Raw genomic sequence first — 21,768 nt, forward strand, 5'->3', positions numbered from 1 at the left:
CTCTAGGAGCATCCTCAATATTTACCAGGCTGTTTTTAGAATTGTGGTTAATTTAAAGATATAGATTTTTCGGCATGCCTGAGGAGTCCTCCTACCAAAAAACCCTACCTTGTCCATGGGTGGCCTGGATGTGCTGCTTTTGTGATCATAAAGTGGGGGAGCAGCTACTTTAATACTGAGGCATGATCTTTCTTGAAATCCTGAATCTGTTTCTGCCCTCAAGGGGAAGGACTGCATTTCCTTACCCATCACCAAATTCAGCCAAATTTAGAATTCCCCAAACTGTCTTTGACTGCCACTCACTTACTGTAATTGTGCATTCCCACCTCTTGTTACATCCCTAGTCCATTCTGTTGACTGAAAGATCTAAAAGAGGAGCTAGCTTGGAAATGCTGGACCAAGCACGATGCTCTCTCTCATGTTACTTTTATCCACTCATTGCACATCTATACCACATGGCAGATTATTTATCTTTTAAAAAAATCTCATTTACATGGGATTTTTAAATTTAAAATCAGATTTTAAAAATAGCTTTATGTTTGTATTAAACTTAGGATTCATTTTAAAGTAGGTTATTTTTAAAGAGGTACTTATCTCTCAAACCTGAATAATTACCTAAACACAGAGTTAATAGCTGATTTTCTACATAAAAACAGAAAATATTCAACTTCTAAGCTTCAGCATTATAAATGACACAGCACTTAGTTGTATTTATCATTGGGGCTGACCAAATCATCACAGGTACTATTCTTTGCTTCATCAGGTAGAGCCAGAGAACCCCCATGGCCTTGTGCTCCTGTTTTATGTCTTCTGACCAGAAAACCCCACTTCTCAGCTTATGAAGGGCTGTGGCTTAGTGGACAAGCCTCTGCTTTGCATGCAGAAGGTCACAGGTTTAGTCCTTGGCATCTTCACTTAAAAAGGACTAGGCAGTAGGTGACGTGAAAGACCTTCACCTGGGATCCTGGAGAGCCATATTCAGTCTGAGTAGACAGTATTGATCTTGATTCAGTATTGGTCTGATTCAGTATAAGGCAGCTTCATGTGCAAGACAGTATCAATAAAACAGCATGGGCATTTCCATTGGGGAAAATAGCACTTTGTTGTCAAGTGATCAAGAGCCTTGCTTATGGAAAGAAATGGTCACCTCCTATAGCCCAATTAGGCTTACCAAACGCCGGCGGGGGGAAACTATTTCCTGGTAGGATGCGTGCCGCGGGGGACGGCTGTGCGCGCTGCACCCGCCGTCGCCAGGATGTGACGCTCCGCGTTACCCTGGCAACGGGACCCAAACAGCCCCGTTGCCAGAGTAACGCGGAGCGTCACATCCTGGCGACGGCGGGTGCAGCGCGCACAGCCGTCCCCCGCGGCACGCATCCTGCCAGGAAATAGTTTTCCCCCGCCGGCGTTTGGTAAGCCTAAGCCCAATCCTGTCCAGGTTTACTCAGAGATGAGTCCCATTTTGTTCAATAGGACTTCCTTCTAAATCAGTGTTCAAAGGATTGCAGCCCTAGTCTTTCAACAAGTGATCTTGGTTAGTATTCCTGTCTTTTTGGCTCTGCATGGAGGCTTCAGGCCCAAAGGCTTTTGCTCCTGTTTCACATAAGGGTTCTACTTAGTTGCAAACTAAAGTGTTTTAATTGTTATAGCAACCAGGTAAAATGTAATCAGGAATACAGGTATTTCACAGTGAGAAACCTGATTAGAATTTTATCATACCCTTCACTCCAAAGAGCTGAAGAAAGCATATATGGATCCTTCTCCCCATTTTATCCTCACAACCAACCTGTGAGGTAGGCTTGCCTGAGGGTGGATGACTCACCCAAGGTCACCTGTTGAGCTTCAAAGGAGAGTGAGAATTTGGTCTCCCCTGGCTACTGAGATTTGGGAGTGATCAATTTTATTTATTTATTTATTACATTAGATTTGCTAAGGCCGCCCTTCCCTACAAGTAGGGCTCAGGGTGGCTTACAACATATAATATACAATTTCTCTGATTAAAATCTAGATTAAAACAACCAATAAATATCAGTAGATAAGAACCATGTACATATACATATACAGGATGGTGGGAGAAAAAAAAATTCAACTCCCCAACCTTCCTGGGGGAAGGGGTTACAAGGGATGGGGGGAGTGTATGAGAGTGTCCCATCACTGTCCTCACCCAAAGGCCTGGCGGAACATCTCTGCCTTACATGCCCTGTGGAAAAGTAATAACTCCTGCAGGGCACGGGTGTCCTCCAGCAGAGGGTTCCACCAGGTGGGGGCCAGGGCTGAGAAAGCCCTGGCCCTGGTTAAGGACAGCCAGACTTCTCTCGGGCCGGGGACCACCAGGAAGTTTTTATTCCCTGAGTGTAATGCTCTTCCAGGGGCATACTGGGAGAGGTGGTCCTGAAGGTATGTAGGTCCCAGACCGCTGAGGGCCTTGAAGGTCAAAACCAGGACCTTGAACCTGATCCAGTGCTCCACTGGAAGCCAGTGCAGCTCATGCAGCACTAGTTGGATGTGTGATGTTCGGGGGGTCTCCATGAGGGCCCGCATGGCTGCATTTTGGGTCAGTTGGAGCTTCCAGGTCAGGAGGAAGGGGAGGCCTGCGTAGAGCAAATTACAATAGTCTAGCCTGGAGGTGACCGTTGCATGGATTACCATGGCTAGGCTGGGGCAAGACAGGTAGGGAGCCAGTTGCCTAACCTGGCGCAGTTGGAAAAATGCCAGCTTGGCAACCTTCGCAACCTGTGCCTCTGTAGACAGGGAGGAGTCCAAAGTCACACCTAGGCTCCTGACGGTCTGTGCCAGTAATAAAGGCGCACCCTCAAGAGTCGGAAGCTGGCAACCCAATCAAGGCCATAGAACCTCTGTCTTACCTGGATTCAGTTTCAGATGACTCTGCTATAACCATCTCACCCCAGCCTCCAAACCCTCGGCTAAGTTCCCGGGAATGGTATCTGACTGTCACCCATCAACAAAACAGCTGGGTGTCATCAGCATATTGATGACAACCCAGCCCGAAACTCTACACTAGCTGGGTGAGGGGGTGCATATAGATGTTAAACAACATTGGGGGAGAGCAGGGCCCCCTGAGGAACCCCACATTTCAGTGGGTACCTTGGGGACACTGTCCCTCCCAGCGCCACCCTCTGTCCCTGACCATGGAGAAATGAGGTAAGCCACTGCAAGGCTGCCCCGCGAATTCCAGCATTGGCAAGGTGGTCGGACAGCGGGTTGTGATCGACTGTGTTGAATACCGCTGTAAGACTGAGAAGTATCAGCAGCGCCGACCTGCATCGATCCAGCTGTCTACAGCAATCACCCATGAGGGCGACCAATGCTGTCTCCATCCCATGGCCAGGGTGGAAGCCAGATTGAAATGGATCCAACACCGATGCGTCATCCAGAAATTTCTGGAGCTATTTTGCTGCCGCTCTCTCAATTACCTTGCCCTGAAATGAAAGATTTGAGACTGGGTGGTAATTGATCCATGGGATCTAGGGCTGGTTTTTTTCAAGAGCGGAACAACCACTGCTTCCTTCAGCCCCCCTGGGAAAATCCCAGAGCCCAGGGACAGATTGATAATGTCTTCAAGGGGGCCTCGTAGCTTCTCATTGCTGGCCTTCACCAGCCTCGAGGGACATAGATCCAAGAGGCAAGTGTTTGGCCTGACAGCACCCAGAATTCTGTCGACATTGGTTCAGGAGAGCCGGCTGAAGGTGTCAAAAACCAAATCCAGAGGTGGCCAAGGGGCCTCCAGTTCACATATTGTACCAACACTGGCTGGAAGGTTGCGGTGAAGCAACAAGACTTTATCTGCAAAAAAGCTCACAAATGCCTCACAGCTTAGGGTTGAATTTCTATTATTTTGGGTCCTCTCAGAGAGGGATGTGAGGGACCTAATTATCCTAAACAATTGTGCTGGGCAAGAGCTAGCAGACGCGATGGAAGCTGCATAGAACTCTTTCTTTGCAGCCTTCACTGCCATCTCATAGGATTTCATAAACGTCCTACAAGATGTTCTCGTTGCTTTGTTGCGAACTCGCCACCAAATTTGCTCCAGTCATCTAAGCTCATGTTTCATCCCCCTGAGTTCCATAGTGTAGCAGCAGGATGTTTTTTGACAGAGGCGAAGAGGACATCAGGGGCGATTTCGTCGATAGCTTCAGAGAGCCGGCCATTCCAGTCCTCTATAAGCTCTTCTAAGGAATTGCCGGAGGGCATTGGTTCCCGCAGAGCATTCTGGAATCCAACTGGATCCATTAGTCTCTGTGGGTGAGCAAAAATTTGCTCGCTGCCAAGACAGGGTGGGATGGGTGGGATGGGGACACCCAGCCAGACCTTCAGGGCACAAAAATCTGACCATGGTACCAACAATTTGGCTATCAGATCCATATCAACCCCCGCTCCAAAGATCAGATCAGATCCAGTGTTCCCACAGAGCATTCTGGAATCCAACTGGATCCATTAGTCTCTGTGGGTGAGCAAAAATTTGCTTGCTGCCAAGACAGGGCGGGATGGGGACATGGTACCAACAATTTGGCTATCAGATCTATATCAACCCCCGCTCCAAAGATCAGATCCAGTGTGTGGCCTGCTTGATGTAAGGACCCTGATATAATCTGGGTGAGCCCTAGGGCTGCCATGGGTGACACCAGGTCCACCGCCTGCTATGAGGAGGAAAATGCATTGTACCTTTGCTTTATTCCTAATAGAGGGAGGAAACCAAGTGCAGTGGGTCATACCTTCTCTTCCCTTTTCAGAGAATCAAAGTGCAATTGAACAATGGGGAACATGGCTTTGACAATCAAGTGATGAACATGAAAACCATATTCCGGGCTGAAGGACCAGCCTTCAAGAGAGGTCTGGAGGTGGAGCCTTTTGAAAGTGTGAATGTTTATGCTCTGCTTTGCGAACTGCTGGAGATCAAACCAGAGCCCCACGATGGATCCTTGAATGCCACATGGCACATGCTGCTCAAGTCTGCAGGTCTGGTTTTACTGTTTAGTACCCCTTCACAGTGCTTTAAACAAACTAGCAGGCTGCATTAAGGTACTGGCGAGCCCTAGGTAAAGGATGAACTAATGGGAACCCTTGTGTACCCTTTAAAGAGAAGCCACTGGAAAATATGTCTTATGTTGAGAAAACCATCCCTGCCCTTCAGCTATAGATTTGTTTCAGCATTATGGCAAATTTACAGAGCTAGGATACCAAAATGATTTAAACTCATTGCTCCAATTAGTGTGCCAAATGTTTAGCTATTGCTGCCTTTAATTCTTCAAATCCAGTTCTGAAATTTAACAGCTGGTACAGAGATGCAAATTTTAAACAATCACAGTGTGTGCCAAGAGCCAGGAAAATATAATCAAGATTTGTAAAATTAAACGCAGCATGGGGAAGTCAGCCCAACAGCTGAACAGAAGAATGAACCTGGGCTTCCTTATTCAAGGTCCAACAGCCTAACCATTACACAATAATGTTCAAATTACTGAAGACAGTAATGTATCCTCATGGGATACAATGAGGGCTGGGAAAGTGAAAAGCCCATCCTTTCTGCCCTTGTAGAAGGTGGAAGGGTTCTCTTCCACATTGTGGCATGTTTGATCTTCCTGGCTGGAAGAGACATTCCCTGTCATAAGCTTTCCTTACAAGGAACAGGCACAAATGGAGGCATTCTGGCAGGGGCAATGTTCAGCCCTGTTACCCATCTGTGTTGTATGGTCTTGCCAGCTTTCCAGCTGCCCATTCATCTCAGGTGAAATTATCTGCAGATTCAACAGGGCCCTCTAACCCCTAGAGCAGGACTCTTGTGCCCTGGCCACCAGCTGAGGGATGCCTCCAACGCCAGCTGTGTATCTTGTCTAGAGAGGGGCAGCATCAGTCCCATCAGCTGCACACATGGCCTTGGCTCTGCCAGCACACTCTGGTCACTAGGATTCCTCGAATGTCTGCCTGTTCAGCTCACATCCTGTTCACCAGTCACAATGAGGCAGCAAGTGTTTTTTGTATGGTCTACCTGTTCACTGACCCATTCATGGCTATTTTGCAGGTTGCTTCAACATATTCTTTCCTAACAGTAGAGTACAGAGTGATGATTTTTCCCCACATGCACAGTCTCACACAGCCCAATGGAGTTCTACCATGCTCCCTCCTGGTAAACGATTAATGCATTTTGTCAGGCAACTGTAGACAGTTAAATCTGTCATAAATAAACACAGGGTTGTTTTTTTTTAACCAATCCATGTTCAATTGTTTTACCAAGCCCTAGGTACTGAGAATATCCCCATACTCTTGCCTCTGTAAAGAGATCATGAAGAGTTCCTTGTACCCTGGCTGCAGTCTGGTCCGTTGCATCCCAAAACTGCCCAAACATGCATGCATGCCTCTTTCCTTGACCATAAGAAGCCCACCCAGACACCCCTCCCTGGCCTACCATCAGCATTACATGTCACTCTTGCATACTGTACTCTGAGTCCAAGACCTACTAGAAATATTAGGGATTTACTGGCTCCATAGAACTAAGGCATTAATATGCAATTATTTTTTTCTACCAGCCAACATCCCACAAAACAAGAAGTACTTAGAAGCAAAATAACAGTGTGTTTTTTTTAAAAAAAAGGAGGATTGTATTTACCTACTTGAAGTACTGGGGATAAATTGGATGAGGGACAGTATTACATCTCATGTCTACTTCACCCGTACTTAAACGATACTCATACCATCTTCTAGGACTAAGATCTCACCAAGAAAAGTTTAGAGTTCACATGGTGCAGCAGATATTGCAAGGCATCTCTCTCAATATTGACTCACAGCTGTGGTAACTGGCCCATATGCATGGGAGTGCCCATGAGTACCCAGCACCTCCCAAAAAAACCAACCTGGCACTCTTCCCAAACAGCCATGCCTCCCACTCCCCCCTCTGAAGTGCCCGTTGACCAAGTCCTTCATCTTGAGCAGCCTGCCAGTTGATCAGCGGAAGCCAGGGGGAGATTGGAAGGCACGACTCTCTACCAAGCTGAACCCTTCACTCTTGTTAGTCAACCTCCTCTGCCTCTTGCTTTCCCTCAGGAGCTGGGGAAGTTGGCCTGCGGCAAGTCTGAGGGGAGCCTGCTCTGATTTGCCATAGACTCCTGCCATTGGCTGGTCTGGCAGGCGGTGCGTTTCCTACTTAAGAAAGGCTGTGGCACGTGGCCCCTGAGAAAGGGCAGCCAACGGGCACGCCAGTCTCCCACATGCAGTTGGGCGACTCTTCAGTGCAGGCTTTCCTTCTCTTGCTTTGCCCTCCTACTGCCAGGACAGCAACTTTAACTGGAGCAGAGGGAGGGAGAGCAGCCCAAGAGAGACAAAGAGATTGACTGACTCACTGACCTCTGCAGCACCCTGGAGTTAGGAAATGGAAAGAGGTGATTTTTTTAAAAAAAGAAAAGCTAGAGATGCTGGCAGCTTCGAATTCCAGATGAGGAGAGGCTCCAGCCAGTCCTTCCCCTCCCCCTCCCCCCCAAACCCCACCCTCCCCAGGTGGCACCATTTCTGGGTACAGGGTTGTGGGGTAATCTGGGAGACAGCGGAGCAGACAAATCACAAGACCTGTCTGAGGCTCAGTACAATGCTGGTGCAGTCAGACTTACTGTAGACCCCCAAAGATATTGGCAAGCCTTCTGCCAGTCATATAAAGATTAAAGAATCTTTATATTCAGTGTACAATTACAATGCAATACTTATTGGAGTTAGCTGTGGGGGGAAAGGTATAATTAGGTCTGAAAAGCATTGCACACATTTGCAGATTACGTTGCCAATGGGTACTAGGTATAATGGGGCTAGTGCTCAGTCTGATCCTTCTCATTAATGCTGACAAACAAGGAACAAAGGGCTCAGAATAAACCCCTCCCTTCTTGCCTTGTGCTGTTATATACTCTGTAGAGCCCAACAACAAGTATTTTAAATTCTATGAAAAAGGTACACAAAGTGATTGTGTGCTTTTACACATCTTGGACTGATAAACTAAAGGGCAAGATACATATTACATGTGAAACAAGTCAAGTCAGGGAGCCGAACCTGGCTCGTGTGGGTAGGGATGGGCATGAACCACATTTTTGCGGTTCAGTCTAGTTCGTGGTTTGTGGCTGAACCACAAACTGAACCACAAACCAGTTCCTTGGTTCACAAACCAAACTCACTCATATCGGTTTGTGACCCCTTTCTGCTCCCTGCCACTTTTCACGGGGAGCATAAAGCAGGGGTTTAAATGGCTTAGAGCCCTTTAACCCACTGCTTTTTGCTCCCCACCAAAAGTGGCAGCAAGCAAAAAGCAGGTGGTGAAATGTCTCCAAGCCATTTCACCACCTGCTTTCTGCTCCAAGCCACTACATGATATTACTATTCTTTTGTCAGAGGGCCCCTGACTCCCATTGGGGTTACTTTAGGACAACCATAATATACTACTGTCAACTAGACAGAAGTGGAGAATTAGCTTGGGAAACCTAATTCCAACTCGGTAATTTTGCAATACCAATCAATCTCAGGTGTAGCTCCTTCCATTAAACCCAGACTGTGTGGCATGAGAAGCAAAACCTCCAATAGGCAGAGCTTAAATTTATAGCCCTTGGCACAGACTATAGCAGAGGTGTCGAACTCATTTGTTATGAGGGCCAGAGCTGACATAAATGTCACTTTGCCATGTGTGCCATAAAACATAATGCCAGGTACCAGAGATATAAACTGTATAAAGGACAGCAGCTGGTAAGCTCCGAGTTGGTGTATCCTTACTGCAAGGCCCCATGGGCTGGGAGGGGGTGCCAAGGAAAACCCATATGGGCAGACTGGAGAGCCAGCCGTGCAGCACTGGGCAGACGCTCCCACACTGCTTGACTGTTGCAGATGAGGTTGTTCTGCCTTGCTGAAGCCACAATCGGAGTGACTCCACCCACTTCCCTCTCTGAGCAGATTCCTGTTCCCTCCCTTGCACTAGTAGCTTGCGGGCCACATAAGAGCCCTGGATGGGCTGGTTCTGGCCCCCGGGCCTTATGTTTGACACCCCTGGACTATAGCATGAATGTGCATGATCTGCACTGGGCTGGTCTAGATGCTCAAATTTCATCTCATGTGGTACATTTACAATACCCGGGGATGCATTCACATGGAAAGCTTAACAAACAACTCAGTCTTTCCTCTGGATGTAGGTTTGGCCTCCCTAAGCACTTTCACAACAACTGAGAAATGCACTGCTTGATCACAGAACCTGGGTCCATGGAATCCTAGGGAAGGATCAAGTCTCATATTAAAGTTCTGTATGAATACATCTCCAGAAACTGTCAGCATGTCAATTGTATAGTTCAAATGAAAGATGTAGGAACTCTGGTTGTACAAGACTATCAGTGTATGTAATGTCTTACAGAGAATTTGAGCATTATTGCAAGATATGAAATAAAAATATCCACTGTGGGAAAGCTCACACCACTGAATCTCCCATACTGTATTTATTTTTATTTTACAAAATTTACATCCTGCCTTTAGAGTTGCCAACCCCAATTTCAGGGCCCCCAATCAGCCACCAACCAGCTGGCCAGTGGGGGAGCTCCTCCCCTGAACAGCCATGCCCAATGTGCCCAGCGCTATGATGTCACCCGGAGGTGATGTCATCACGTCAGGCATGTCAGGTGGGGGACACTCTAGCATTCAGCTAAAAACTCTATTGTGACCATAGAGTTTTTAGCCAAATGCTAGAGCATTCCCGTTAGAATGTGCGCAGCATGATGATGTCACTTTCTGAAGATCTAGGGAGAAAGCCAGGAGCCCCCCGCCATTAGACAACACTTGACAACCCTACCTGCCTTTCTGTCCTCACAAGGGCCATCAAGGCCCTAAAACATACATGATAACATCACATTTTAAAACCATTAAAAGTAACCCCCACACACACACTAAACAAACATAATTAAAACAATTGAAAAGAGTTAAAATAAGCTTTGAAAGTCAAGACCAGCACCTTGACTTGTTTCTGGAAACAAACTGGGAGCCAGTGTAGACGGACCAAGACTAGAGTGATATGGTTTCTACAAACCTCTCCAGTCAGCATCCTGGCTGCAGCATTCTACATCCACTGAAGGTTCCAAATACTTCTCAAGGGCACTCTCACATAGAACATATAGCATTTAATCCAATCTAGATGTAACCAGGGGATGTACCACAGTGGCCAAATCTTTTCTGCCCAGGAAAGGCCACAGCTAGCTAATCAGTTGAAGTGGGTAAAAGGCTGGCTAGAGCTGCCATCTGCTTATCTGGCACTAGGCCTGGGTCGAAGAGCACCCCCAGACTACAGATCTGTTCTTTCAAGGGGAGTACAACCCAATCTAGAACAGGTGTCACCTTAAATCCTGGGCCAGATCTTCTGCCCACAGTAGTACTTTCACCTTGTTGAGATTAAGCTTCAGTTTATTAGCCTGCATCCACTCAGAAACTTCCTGCAGGCACCAGTTCAGGGTTTCTACAGCCTCCCTGGGATCAGCCAGAAATCTGAGATAGAGCTGAGTATAATCCACATATTAGTGGCCACCCATTCCAAATCTCTGGATGACTTCACCCAACTGTTTCATGTAGATGTTGAAAAGCACAGGAGACAAGATGGAACCTTGTGGGATTCCGTAGCCCAAAGGCCAAGGAGCTGAACAGCAGCCCCCAGCACCACCTTCTGAAACCTACCCTCCAGGTAGAACCAGAACTACAACAGAATGGTGCTTCTCAATCCCAGCCCAGATAGGCAATCTAGAAGGATACTCTGATCGATGGTATCTAAAGCTGCTGAGAGGTCCAGGGGAATCAACAGAGTCACACTCCCTCTGTCCCTCTCCTGGCACAAGTCATTCACCAGGGTGATCAAGACTGTTTCAGTCTGATAACCAGGCCTAAATGCAGATTGGAAGAGATTTAACAATATTGAACTCATCAATATAGTAAAAAGTTGATTTGAATGAGGTGGTACCAGGGATTCCTCTAAGATGAGTTAGTATGAGCTAGCTCAGTTTTTTAGCCTCTGCCTCACACATTTTTGTCTTCGCTCAGGAAGGATGGCTCCAGAGGAAACTAATTTATGCAGTAGCCAAATTACTTGCTCACAATTTCAGTGCCAGAAGCTCACAAAGTACAATTTTTGCTCACAAGACTCCACAGTTTAGAGGGTGCATTGGTACACAGTGATCCAGCCACCACCTGTATGGTCAAAGCTACACTTTTCTCAGGAGCCATACAAGAATTTGTGCATATGTGTGAAGCATGCCTTGTCGTGTGCAGTGGTAATTGCATAGATCCACCTAAAGCATGAACTGACCCAAAGTCACCAACTGTGAGACACTCTTGTTTAAATAACGACATCTAGTGGCCATACCTATGTATCACTGCCTTGTTCTGCTTCCATTAGCGTCAGTCCCTTGGTTTGAGTTCACTGTTTTGAAATTGAAGTATTTCTCCACATTTTTTTCTTCCCATGATGGTTAGGTTTTCCTCTGAGCTGGAAGCAGACAGGAGAAATTCAAGAACTGGCTGCTGACTCCCCACTTGCCTAATGCAGGAATGACCTGGGACAAGAGCAGATCGCTGTCTCACTTTGCTGTCTTTTCCATTACAGGAACGGATCAGATTTCCCCTCCAGGAACGGATCAGATTTCCCCTCCTCATTCTACTTGGGAACTGGCGTTGGTGCTGAGCTTAGTTGCCTGCCTGGGATGTGTGATTGGGATTGCTTGCTATGTGTTGATGTAAGGGTGTCCTCCAACTTCCCAGGAAAAATGGTAGCCAGGTATGAAGAACTGGAACTTGGCTTATTTGTTCCAATAGAGAGCCAGGCCCAGAGGCCTTTACAGAACATAGCGACCCTCTTAAAAATATTTCCATCTTATTCTAATTCCTAGACACCACTAGAAGGCAAACGGCTCAGCCACAGAGAGCCAGGTAGTTTTGCATGTGCTTTAATGTAGAATTTTAGTTCTAACACAGAATGTATGAGGCAGCCAGTGCTGTACACATGGATTCCTTTTTTAAAATTAATATTCTTCTAATATTTGAAAAGCTGGAATCCTATCAGTTTTTGTCAGGGGAAAGAACTGAATCTAGCACCCAGCTTCCACCTTCTAAACAGCTAATTGGCAGGGTTTCACCTTTAGAAAGAGAGCTATTTGTGTGCCACCCACCCACCCACCACCGATCAGTATATGGACCTCCTCATCCATTCCACTTCCACTTGCCTCTAGCTGGATCAGGGCAGATGATTCAAACCCAGTCTTTCTTGCTTTATACACATGTACTTGGAAATGCATTTAAACTATTTATATCCCACCTTTTCCCCTTAGACTCAAGGCACTGCTACCCAGCAAGCATCCACGCAGCAAGAAGTATACATGCATGACCATCATGCATGGTGATTCATTCCTATTTCAAGACTGTCCCCTGCCATGTAGAAACATATGAGGCAGGCCTGAGATTGTCTGTGTTAGTGATACTAGCATGAGTCAGAACTATGGGTGCTGGTGGGAGGCCCTTTGAGGGCAATAGTCTTTCAAGAAAAGCCCCAGTGATGCTTTGAAGGGATGCCCTTACCCCTGAAGGCACTTCCACTATAGCTGAGCAACAGGGCGAATTGTAAAAAGTCTGCAACTTATGAAAGGGGACCTCCTCTTCTTCTAAGATAATCCAATCAATGGTTTGGTTGTTGGGATGCCGTATCTGACAAATTTACTAAAACTATTGTGCAGCATACATTTAAAACACTGGAGGAGGCAATTTCAAGGAGGTGCAGCTCCTACCCAACACCTGCAGGTTGAAGCAGATGGAATGGCTGTTATTAATGAAGAGGTTTCAAGGTGGGGAAGAAACTGGATACTTGCAGCTCTATTTTACATATTCTTGATCCATTTTCCCATGAATGCAAGGGGGGGGGATATACTTGGGAATGATCTATTGCCTACAAATATGGTATGGTTTATGGACCATTAAAAAAAAAGCAAACACAATTATGCTCCTAAGAACATCTCTAAAACGAGTGAAGCCCTAGGTACATATGCCTTTCCAAGGCAATTTATACGCCCCACGGAAGAAGAGGATATTTCTCAGCTGTATTTTGATGTCTTCACAGTGGAAAGAAGTGTTCAACCTAGTTGATAGAAGACAGTAACTCCACTGAATGGCAGAAGGGGACATTATTTCAAGAAGCAACCATCAAGTTTTCAAGAAGCCGGCAACTGATGACTCTTCCACACAAGATAGATGGAATGGAAGGTGCTCTAAGGAGTTGTGCTGGGGGGGGGTGTAGAGTAAACTATAGAAAGACTCTCGTCATTTCAGCTATCAACATGCTGTTGGTCAGAGTGTTTTACATGTGACAGAGTTGAGAGGAAAAGCCATCTTTGCTCTTTCTATAGTATTCCTAACACAACCATATCTGACTGGAACAAGAATTTTATCTGTCTCCACTCATCCCACACCCAAAATAGCGAAGCTTGATTAACCTTTGGTGGATGACTGAGAGTCTCTTTTGCAAAGAGGAGTTGATATCACCAATATAGGGATAAGGTAAAAATGTTTTTTACATGGCTCACAAGACATTTAAGGGCACCCAACTGATTTTCCAAGCCCTCTTGCAACCAAGGGTCAACCTTTTCTGTTTGTTGCAGGAGTGTGATAAATGAACTTTGAGCCCAAATAAGCTAATCAGCCTGGAACAGTAAGGTCAGGCAAGTTTCATTTAGCATTTTTCCAGCATAACAAATCTTGGAAGACACTTCAGCTTTCAATCTGTGATTATGTAATTAAAGGATAAAGGATTTTGTCATCTTTCTTGAAGTTTTTTTGATGTATGAAAACGATATTACACAATCTATACAAATCTACTCTGAAATCATTCCTTTTGTGCTCTGTGGAGCTTATTCTTTGGTAAGTTTGCATAGGGCTGTCACCCTTGCCTTCTAGTTTGGAAGCATTTGTGAGCAATTACATTTGAACATCATTTTCCAAGCGGCTGTCTGCTGCTCTCTGTGGGGTTTTGATGTGGCATGCCCTCCCACTCTACAGGAACATCCAACATACCCAGCAGGCAGCAGACCTCTGCGTACAGTGCTGCTGTCTTTCTCTGTCCTTTCCAGGTACCTTCCCCATAGTGAAAACAGGGCCCCACCCCCCACCCCAAACCAGGAAAAAACAGCATTTGCTGATTTTTGTTTAGCCTGTTTTATATGTTAAACTGCTGGTAGGGATATTTGTTTAGTAAGGATTTTGTTGATTTATATAATTTTGATTTAAATTTGTTAGCCACTGGGGGGGGGGAGCTGTGAAATGGCCAAAAGGAAACATATCAGCATCTTAAATAACTTAAAACAATCCTTGCTCCTTACTCACTCAGATTTATATATTCACAGAACCTGCAATGCTGGCCTTCTATGGGAAATGTTTACTGGGTTGCAGCTAGGGAAACAAGCTGGGAACAAAATTCCACAACAATGGAGTAATTGAGAGTGATCCTAAACAGATCTACTCGGTATCCTACTCAAGTCTACTCAGTGGGACTTACTCCAAGGAAAATGTCCTAAGGTTTAATACTTAAACCTTAATACTTACTCCACTAGTACTTACCACACAGTTTTGGCTCCATATTCTGTAAAAGGTGAATATCATTGACTTCTCTGGGATCCAGTGAAGGGAATGCTATTATGGACACTGCTAAGGTGAGGATAAAAGTTGCTCTACACATTATGACAGCAGTATCATAATTCCCTAGGTAAATTTATTTAATCTTGAAATAGTACATTTGAGGGCTTCTTCCTACTCTACTCCAACCATGAACAATCTCTCATTTCCTTTACCATACATGCATCCTATTGATCCAAGATAGATATCCTTACTAGAGTAGTCCTGAGGGTACATTACCTGCAGAACTATTGCAAACTGATGCACATCTTGTCCATCTATTCTACACATTCTGATAACATAGATGAAGTGCAAAGAGCTTTCAGAAGTTGAGAAGTCCCTTAGTACTTCAGGGGGCAGAGATTATTTGGTCTGCAAGGAAGGACCAAAACAGTACCACTGCAGAGGACTAACATGCCAGCACAGGAAAGAAGGTAGCCTTCCTGTCCCACTTTACCCTGGCACCACATCAAGAGTGAGTGTGTTAACACACACTAGAAACTGGCTGGGTTTCTCAGCTCTCCACAGAACATTCTTATAATTAAATGAACATTCATGCCATTAACCTACAGCTGGGAGTGGTAGGGGAGGTATTTATACTTGTTGAACCTCTGCCTGTAGCACAACAGCACATGACCTTTGTTTTTAAGAGGGTAAAAAAAACCCATCCTACTTTTTATTTATTTTTATTTAGAGATTTTTATTCTGCCCTCCCCAAAGCTGGCTCAGGGCAGATCACAAAAAACCAAGTTCAAGACGTGTTACAATAAAATCACATTAAAATCATTAAAATAATAGACAATAAAATTGCACAGATAGCAACAATTTCATATAAATCTGTTGGGGCTACAAGATGGAATCAATGGGCCCTTTCAGTGGTTTGGGAACTAGAGCAGGGAGGCCAACTAAAGTGGATGCCTGCCGCCTTACCCCTTCGGCGGAACAGCTCCATTCTGCAGGCCCTGTGGAATGGAAGAAGGTCCTGCAGGGCCCTGATCTCCAGTGGGAGCTGATTCCGCCAGGGCAGAAAGAGCCCTGGCCCTGATCGAGGCTAAGCGGACGTCATTTCGGCCAGGGGGGTAACCAGTAAGTGTTGATCCTGTGAGCGCAAGGCTCTTCGGGGCATATAGGGGAAGAGGCAATCCTTCAGATATGTCAGTCCCAGGCCATGTAAGGCTTTGAAGGTTAGTACCAACACCTTGAAATTGATCCAGTATTCAGTTGGTAGCTAGTACAAGTGGCACAATACCGACCGAATACAGGCCTGCACAGTTTTTGTGTATTCACATATACTGTCAAGGAACCCTGTGCCCCAGCTTCAAGCCCTGCCTCACACTCTCGTCTGCCTTGGAATGTTTCATTATGCCCACCCCTTCCTGTTCAGACTTTAACACTTCCACGCTTATCTTCACAACCATAGGGACTAGAAACATGTTTTGCTTTTATAAAGGAAAGTTATGATTCTATAGATGCAGAATTTTGAGCCTGTCAAATTGTGACTTTTCCTATGCTTGCATAGAAACACAGAATATTCTCAGCCCCCTTCTATTATGACCATATGGCATTACACTGCATCTAACAGTTAAACCATAGGTAGCCTAATCAATAATCTGGACCCACTTAAAGAATACAGGCAGCCAAATCCCCAAGCTATTCACTGAAGGTGAACTAGTGGCACTAGTGACTCCACAGGCAGCACAGCCCCCAACCTGCCCACCCCCCTCATGCTTGAAAGTGCCTCTACCCAGCCTAGTACCTCATATCTCAGGAGCTCAATAAACATGTGTTTCCATAGCAACCAGTTCCGGCTGCGCTCACCGGTTGTGGACTTCTCCCACTAATGAGATGAAACAAGAGACGTTCTCTTCACTCAGTAAAGCAGGAAGGAAATGTTTGGCTTGGAAACCTGTTGCGGGTTGGGGGGGAGGGGACTGAGAGACTGCCAGTTCTGCAACAGAGCATAGAATATCCCACTGTTTCCAAAAAGTCAGGGCAAAAATAAATAAACAGAATACAGCACACACAGTCAATAACACTGAGTAGTTAACTTTAATATGATTATAATGGACCAGCTGTTTATGCTGGACATGAATCATTCCATTAGTGGCAAATGGTTATAAATTTTGTCACAGGGCAGCCACATTTTAAAAGCCTGAAAAGATTGGAGCCTTCCAGATTCCCAGTTTGGTATTCAGCATCCTGATCTCACAAATCACTGAACAATCATCAGGATGAACTAAGTCTTGGGTAGGTACTCATTTGGTAGATGACTCCGGAAGGTAGAAGTACTTGCTCCAGGGGCTCTGAACACAGTACAGAAAGAAAATATATGATAAGTTTTTTAAAGGTATAAACTTTAACATTATTAAGTACCAATGACTTTCCAGAGCTCTGGGAAGATCCCCCCCCCCATATTTTAGTGTATAATTGAAATTATAAGTTGGTGAAAAACTCATGTAGAAAACATTTATGGGCAAGGCCTCTAGGCATCCCATGTGTGTGCAACATCCCACATTTATACAGACCATATTTATTTATTTACTTAAGTCATTCATTGTCTTCCTATTGCAGCAGATGAAATACCCTCACAAGGACTGTTCACTTCCAGGAGTGCTCCATAAATGCAGTAAATGGCCACAAACCACCAAGTGTCCCTTTTGTCACTGGTGAAACTCATTGCAGGACATTCCATATATCCATATCATTTGCTGAAACAGGCAATCTTTTCCTTCAACAGCCTCTGCCCATTTTCAACCCAGCACCAATATCTGAACCAGGAGTCCTGATTTTCAACCATTGTAAGTTTCACAGCTGTGTTTAGCTTTGCAGACTTACATTCCCAACATACAGAACAAGCAACCATGGCACACTGTCCCAAATCAACCAGGAAGGAAACCTCATGCTTACTTATTTACTTCATTCATACCCACCTTTCTCCCCAACAGGGAACCAAAGAGCCTTATGTCACTCTCCATCATTCTCCACTCCTCTTGAGGATTACTCTGAACAGGAACTAACATTACTTGAGGAATTACTTGACTTTCTCTTAAAATATTTTCCCTGAATGTGTCCTTTGGTGAATGTTCTAGGGTGAATTCATACCTTTTGCAAATAGTGGTCTCAATCTGTTCAGTACCAGATTTATATTCTGCTAGTCATTCATCATGTGGTACTTTACAATTTGAAAATATCATATTTCAATATTTTTGCAATGATACATTGAGAACATTAGCTGCTTAAACAATACCTGGTTTCATGCAGTGGTTTTAACAAAATATAGTTGGTTAAGTAGTGGACACCCTCCACTTAAATAAATAGGCATTTATTTATATTTGAAAGTTCAGAATGAAATGAAGGTGTGGATCGGCAATTTAAGGATCCAACTAAATTTAACATGATGTTTAAATACAGTCCTCCTTACCTTATAGCTCAAGCTACCAAAACCTTGGAATGAACCCTATTGGGTCACATACCCAAACAGCTGAAAGCATTAATCAATACAATTAATTGCCTTATCACAGATCAAAGCTGCTGCTTGCTAATCACAGATACTCCCTACAGAAGGATTTTGGTGCTCATGACATGTAAACCATCTACAATAATCCCTTGATCAGAGAAATATATTTAAGTTGATCTTTCAAAATGACGAGCTCTGTACTTCTACAGATCCCATTGATTTCAGTGGGGCTTATGTAGGAGAAGTTTCCCAGCAGACTGCGCTCAAAAGCCACTGCCAGGCATCACCTGGCAATAAGAACATATTTTGTAGATGCTTTAGGAACTGGAAGTGGAAAAAAAACAGGAATGTTAATTTAGATGTCAACCTAGCTATTTATACTGTTAGTAGAGAGGAAAGATTGTGCTATTTTTAACATTCACACCGTTTCCTGCAAGCTGAGTCTCACAATGGTTCCTAGGAGGGAGAGTGACCTCTCTGATTGCCTTTAGACTGCCCTCTCATGCTCACAGCCGGTCCAACATTCTGCAATACCATCTGCAAGCAGGTGGTGGCTCCCAAGCTGTGCTACTATTGAAATGGCCATGACTGCATTTCAAACCCCCTGGGTAAACCTTTTGCAGCTGCAGGGTCAGAACAGGCAAGAGAAAGGTTCGCAGTCTAATGAGCTCCCCCCAGAAGATTGTTGAAATATTCATCAGCTCATAGCTGGCACGGTTGCCATGGAAGTCCAAAAGTTACAGGGTTTGGATCCATTCTTTTTAACCGGGGTAACTGGTGTCCTTCTCCCCAAAAGGTAGCTGATCAATGCAATGGAAAATGAAAGACTGTGATAATCCTTTGATTACTACTGGAAGGATGCTCGCCTCTTGTTCTCAATACTAGATGGTTTCTGCAAGTCTCTACAGTGCTCAGTTTAAAAGTTTTCTCAATGGCAAACTAAGTTTGCTCCAAAACGAAAACAATAGCACATATGTATGCTTCCCAGGTCACCTGGCCTCTTTCCAAAATAACTCCCACCCATATGCTTACACTGGGCCAGTTACTGATACTTATTACTGAGCAACATATATTGTTAACAGTCACTCTGCAGCAGCATCATAAGCAGTCTGACTCTACAATACGAAGTTTCTCAGCATTATCAGCGTGAAATTCTCTCTCTGGAGAAAGATGGATAAATATCAAGGCTGGCGCCAGCTTACCCTAGCTCTGGGCTTCTGACAGGGCCCACTGCTGCTGACACCCCACCCATCTCTCTCTCCTGTCACTTGTCCATGTGTCTTTCCATGCCCCCTTTGCTTGCAAGTGCGCTACCACTTGTGCTTCCAGCTTCCCAGTATATTTGAGTGGCTCAGAATGGCAGCACTCCTGGTGGCCTCAGCAGCACCACTACCAGCTGCACGGCACCAACCAGCGCTGTTGGGGGAAAGAGCACAAATGTGACGCAGGGTTGCTGTGAGTGCAGGCAGCTTCCAGGGCTTGTGAGCAAGGCAGTCAGGTGGGCAACACAACGGTGGGCAAGTGTAAATGGAGGCAGAAAGGGGGGCTGATGGTGGGCAGCAGGGGGCCCTTGGACACAGTCTGCCCAGGGCCCCCAAAACCTGGAACTGGCACAGATAAATATGTTTTTGACTACCACAGCAGAAAAGAGCTTACCTTAAAAACTGGATTCCTATGTATGCCATAGGCTCGCTGCCAATCAAATCAAACGGCCATCTAGACCAACATCCAGCACTACAGAGGAAGCTACTATCAGGCAGTAATGGATCAGTCACTCCCAAGTTCTGGTAAGCAGATATTTAGGATCCACTGGCTGCATATTTTTTTAAAAAAATAGCTAAAACCATCAGGATTGGGGTGGGGGAAGAAGTCAGATTTGAAATCCAGTACTGGGAAAGAAACTCTAGCCTGATGCCTTTGCACCATTTTTAGATGGTGCCTTTTCAGATTTGTAGAAAGATCTGTCTTGCCCATTCACAGCTCCAGTCGCTGGATTTAAGTATCCATATATCTGGTCCATGGGGTCGCAAAGAGTCGGACTCGACTGTGCGACTGAACAACAACAACAAATATAGATATTTGAAAGCACACATGCATTTTCACAATGGGGCAAGAGGCGCTCTCCAAGGTCATTTTAAATTGAGAAGATGGCATTGGGTGAATTTTCAAATCACCGTATTGTCATGGTCCGAACCCTACCTTGGCCCCTGCATACTTGGTGGTAAGAATGTGTTATTGTTTTTTTTAAATGCTGGGAATGCCATACATAGAGGTCACAAAATATCATGTTGTTAGGTCATGAGTGGTGGCGGCAGAAAAGGAAGCAGAGACAGATGGTCAAAAAAGGGTCGGCAAAGTGCCCTACTTGGCAGCACTAACTAGGCAGGACAGACAGTGGCAGAGTGAGGTGTTGATGGACTGATCAGGCAAATTAATTGAAGCAGTGCTGGTGAAATGGACCCTTCAACAACACCCCTCATGAAACGTCCTGAAACATGATTTGCCTTCTTTCATCTTTCTGCACACCATTTCAGCTGTTTTGGCTAGGTGAAGAACTTCACTGTGTTCAGAAGCTTGTGTGAAAGCCCAGCCTGCATCTTTTCCAAAGGCAAAAATCACACATCTTGTCCTTTCCAAGGACCTTTGGCCACATCTGTCACTCATTTTTTTCATCGTTGTTGAGCTTACATGCTACTGTTGTATACCTACTGCTCGAACTATTCCTGATAGCCTGAGTATCACCAGGACACTAAAGAGGGAGTAAAGAAACAAAAAATAGTTATGCAAGGGAGATGTTCAGAAAAAGACCAGTGGTTACACTTCTTTACCATGCTTTCCCCTGAGCATTGTCTGCATGTTCTATGGCATCCAAATGGACTTACTGTCTCTTTTACAAGGTTGTCAAGCCAGTGGAACAGTCCTTCTGAGTCTGTTCCACAACATCTTCTATGCAGAGTTTTGATGGGAAGCACCATCACTAAAAGCACGCAGCTTTAATCTGCCATTCAGTTCCACAACATTACTTGCCTCAAAGCAGATGGGTGGTCCTCTCTCTCCCATAAAAAGAATATATGGGGATGGCTTTGGCTATTGATTACAGCTTCTCTTATTCTTGCTTAGATCCTTCTCTCCAGGGACTTTTTATAGGCTTGTTCACTTGGTATCGTTCAACAGGAGTCTATAGTTTTGATGATATTTTGCATTCTTCTCAATGTCACTTCCATGGCTATTGTCTTCATCTGGTCTTCTTGGATCATCTTATGGGCAACACATTGAATGTGTGAAGTAGGGTGACGCTTGCTGCAATGTTGCTTTAGCCATCTGCTTGTAAATGTTAGGATACTTGTGAAAAGAATGAATTTCTCTAATTGCCATATTAAGATAGACAACATGCTCTTGTCAGTATGTTGTGTGGAAATTCCAGGTGTGGACATTTTATGCAGGCTGGTTTACCAGATCAGTTGTTTAAACCAAAATGAAAAAAGTATAAAAACATAAATCTTGCACAATCAAATAAGGCTGTTCTCAGCACTAGTGGCCAGGCCATTTCTGTATATATAAAGATTTTTTAAAAAAAACAACACTATACTATTATGATTGCTGTGACTGGAGAATTAGGAATTGTAGTAAAGAGTTAATATATAGACACCATC

At 44.9% G+C, this 21,768-nt stretch overlaps 1 protein-coding gene across 1 annotated transcript in view; it reads left to right on the forward strand.

The window, feature by feature from the left end:
* The window catches only part of ENPP7 (ectonucleotide pyrophosphatase/phosphodiesterase 7), a 17,782-nt gene extending 4,054 nt beyond the window's left edge, over positions 1 to 13,728 (forward strand). The window contains exons 4-6 of the mRNA XM_015422473.1: positions 4,752 to 4,977; positions 11,609 to 11,779; positions 13,112 to 13,728. Of these exons, the coding sequence (XP_015277959.1) occupies positions 4,752 to 4,977; positions 11,609 to 11,742 (360 nt within the window). The 3' untranslated portion in view covers positions 11,743 to 11,779; positions 13,112 to 13,728. The remainder of the gene's footprint in view (positions 1 to 4,751; positions 4,978 to 11,608; positions 11,780 to 13,111) is intronic.
* The last annotated feature ends 8,040 nt before the right edge of the window (positions 13,729 to 21,768 follow it).

This window comes from Gekko japonicus, unplaced genomic scaffold (genome assembly GCF_001447785.1).
Source record: "Gekko japonicus isolate JY-2015 unplaced genomic scaffold, Gekko_japonicus_V1.1 scaffold1222, whole genome shotgun sequence".
NCBI lineage: Eukaryota > Metazoa > Chordata > Lepidosauria > Squamata > Gekkonidae > Gekko > Gekko japonicus.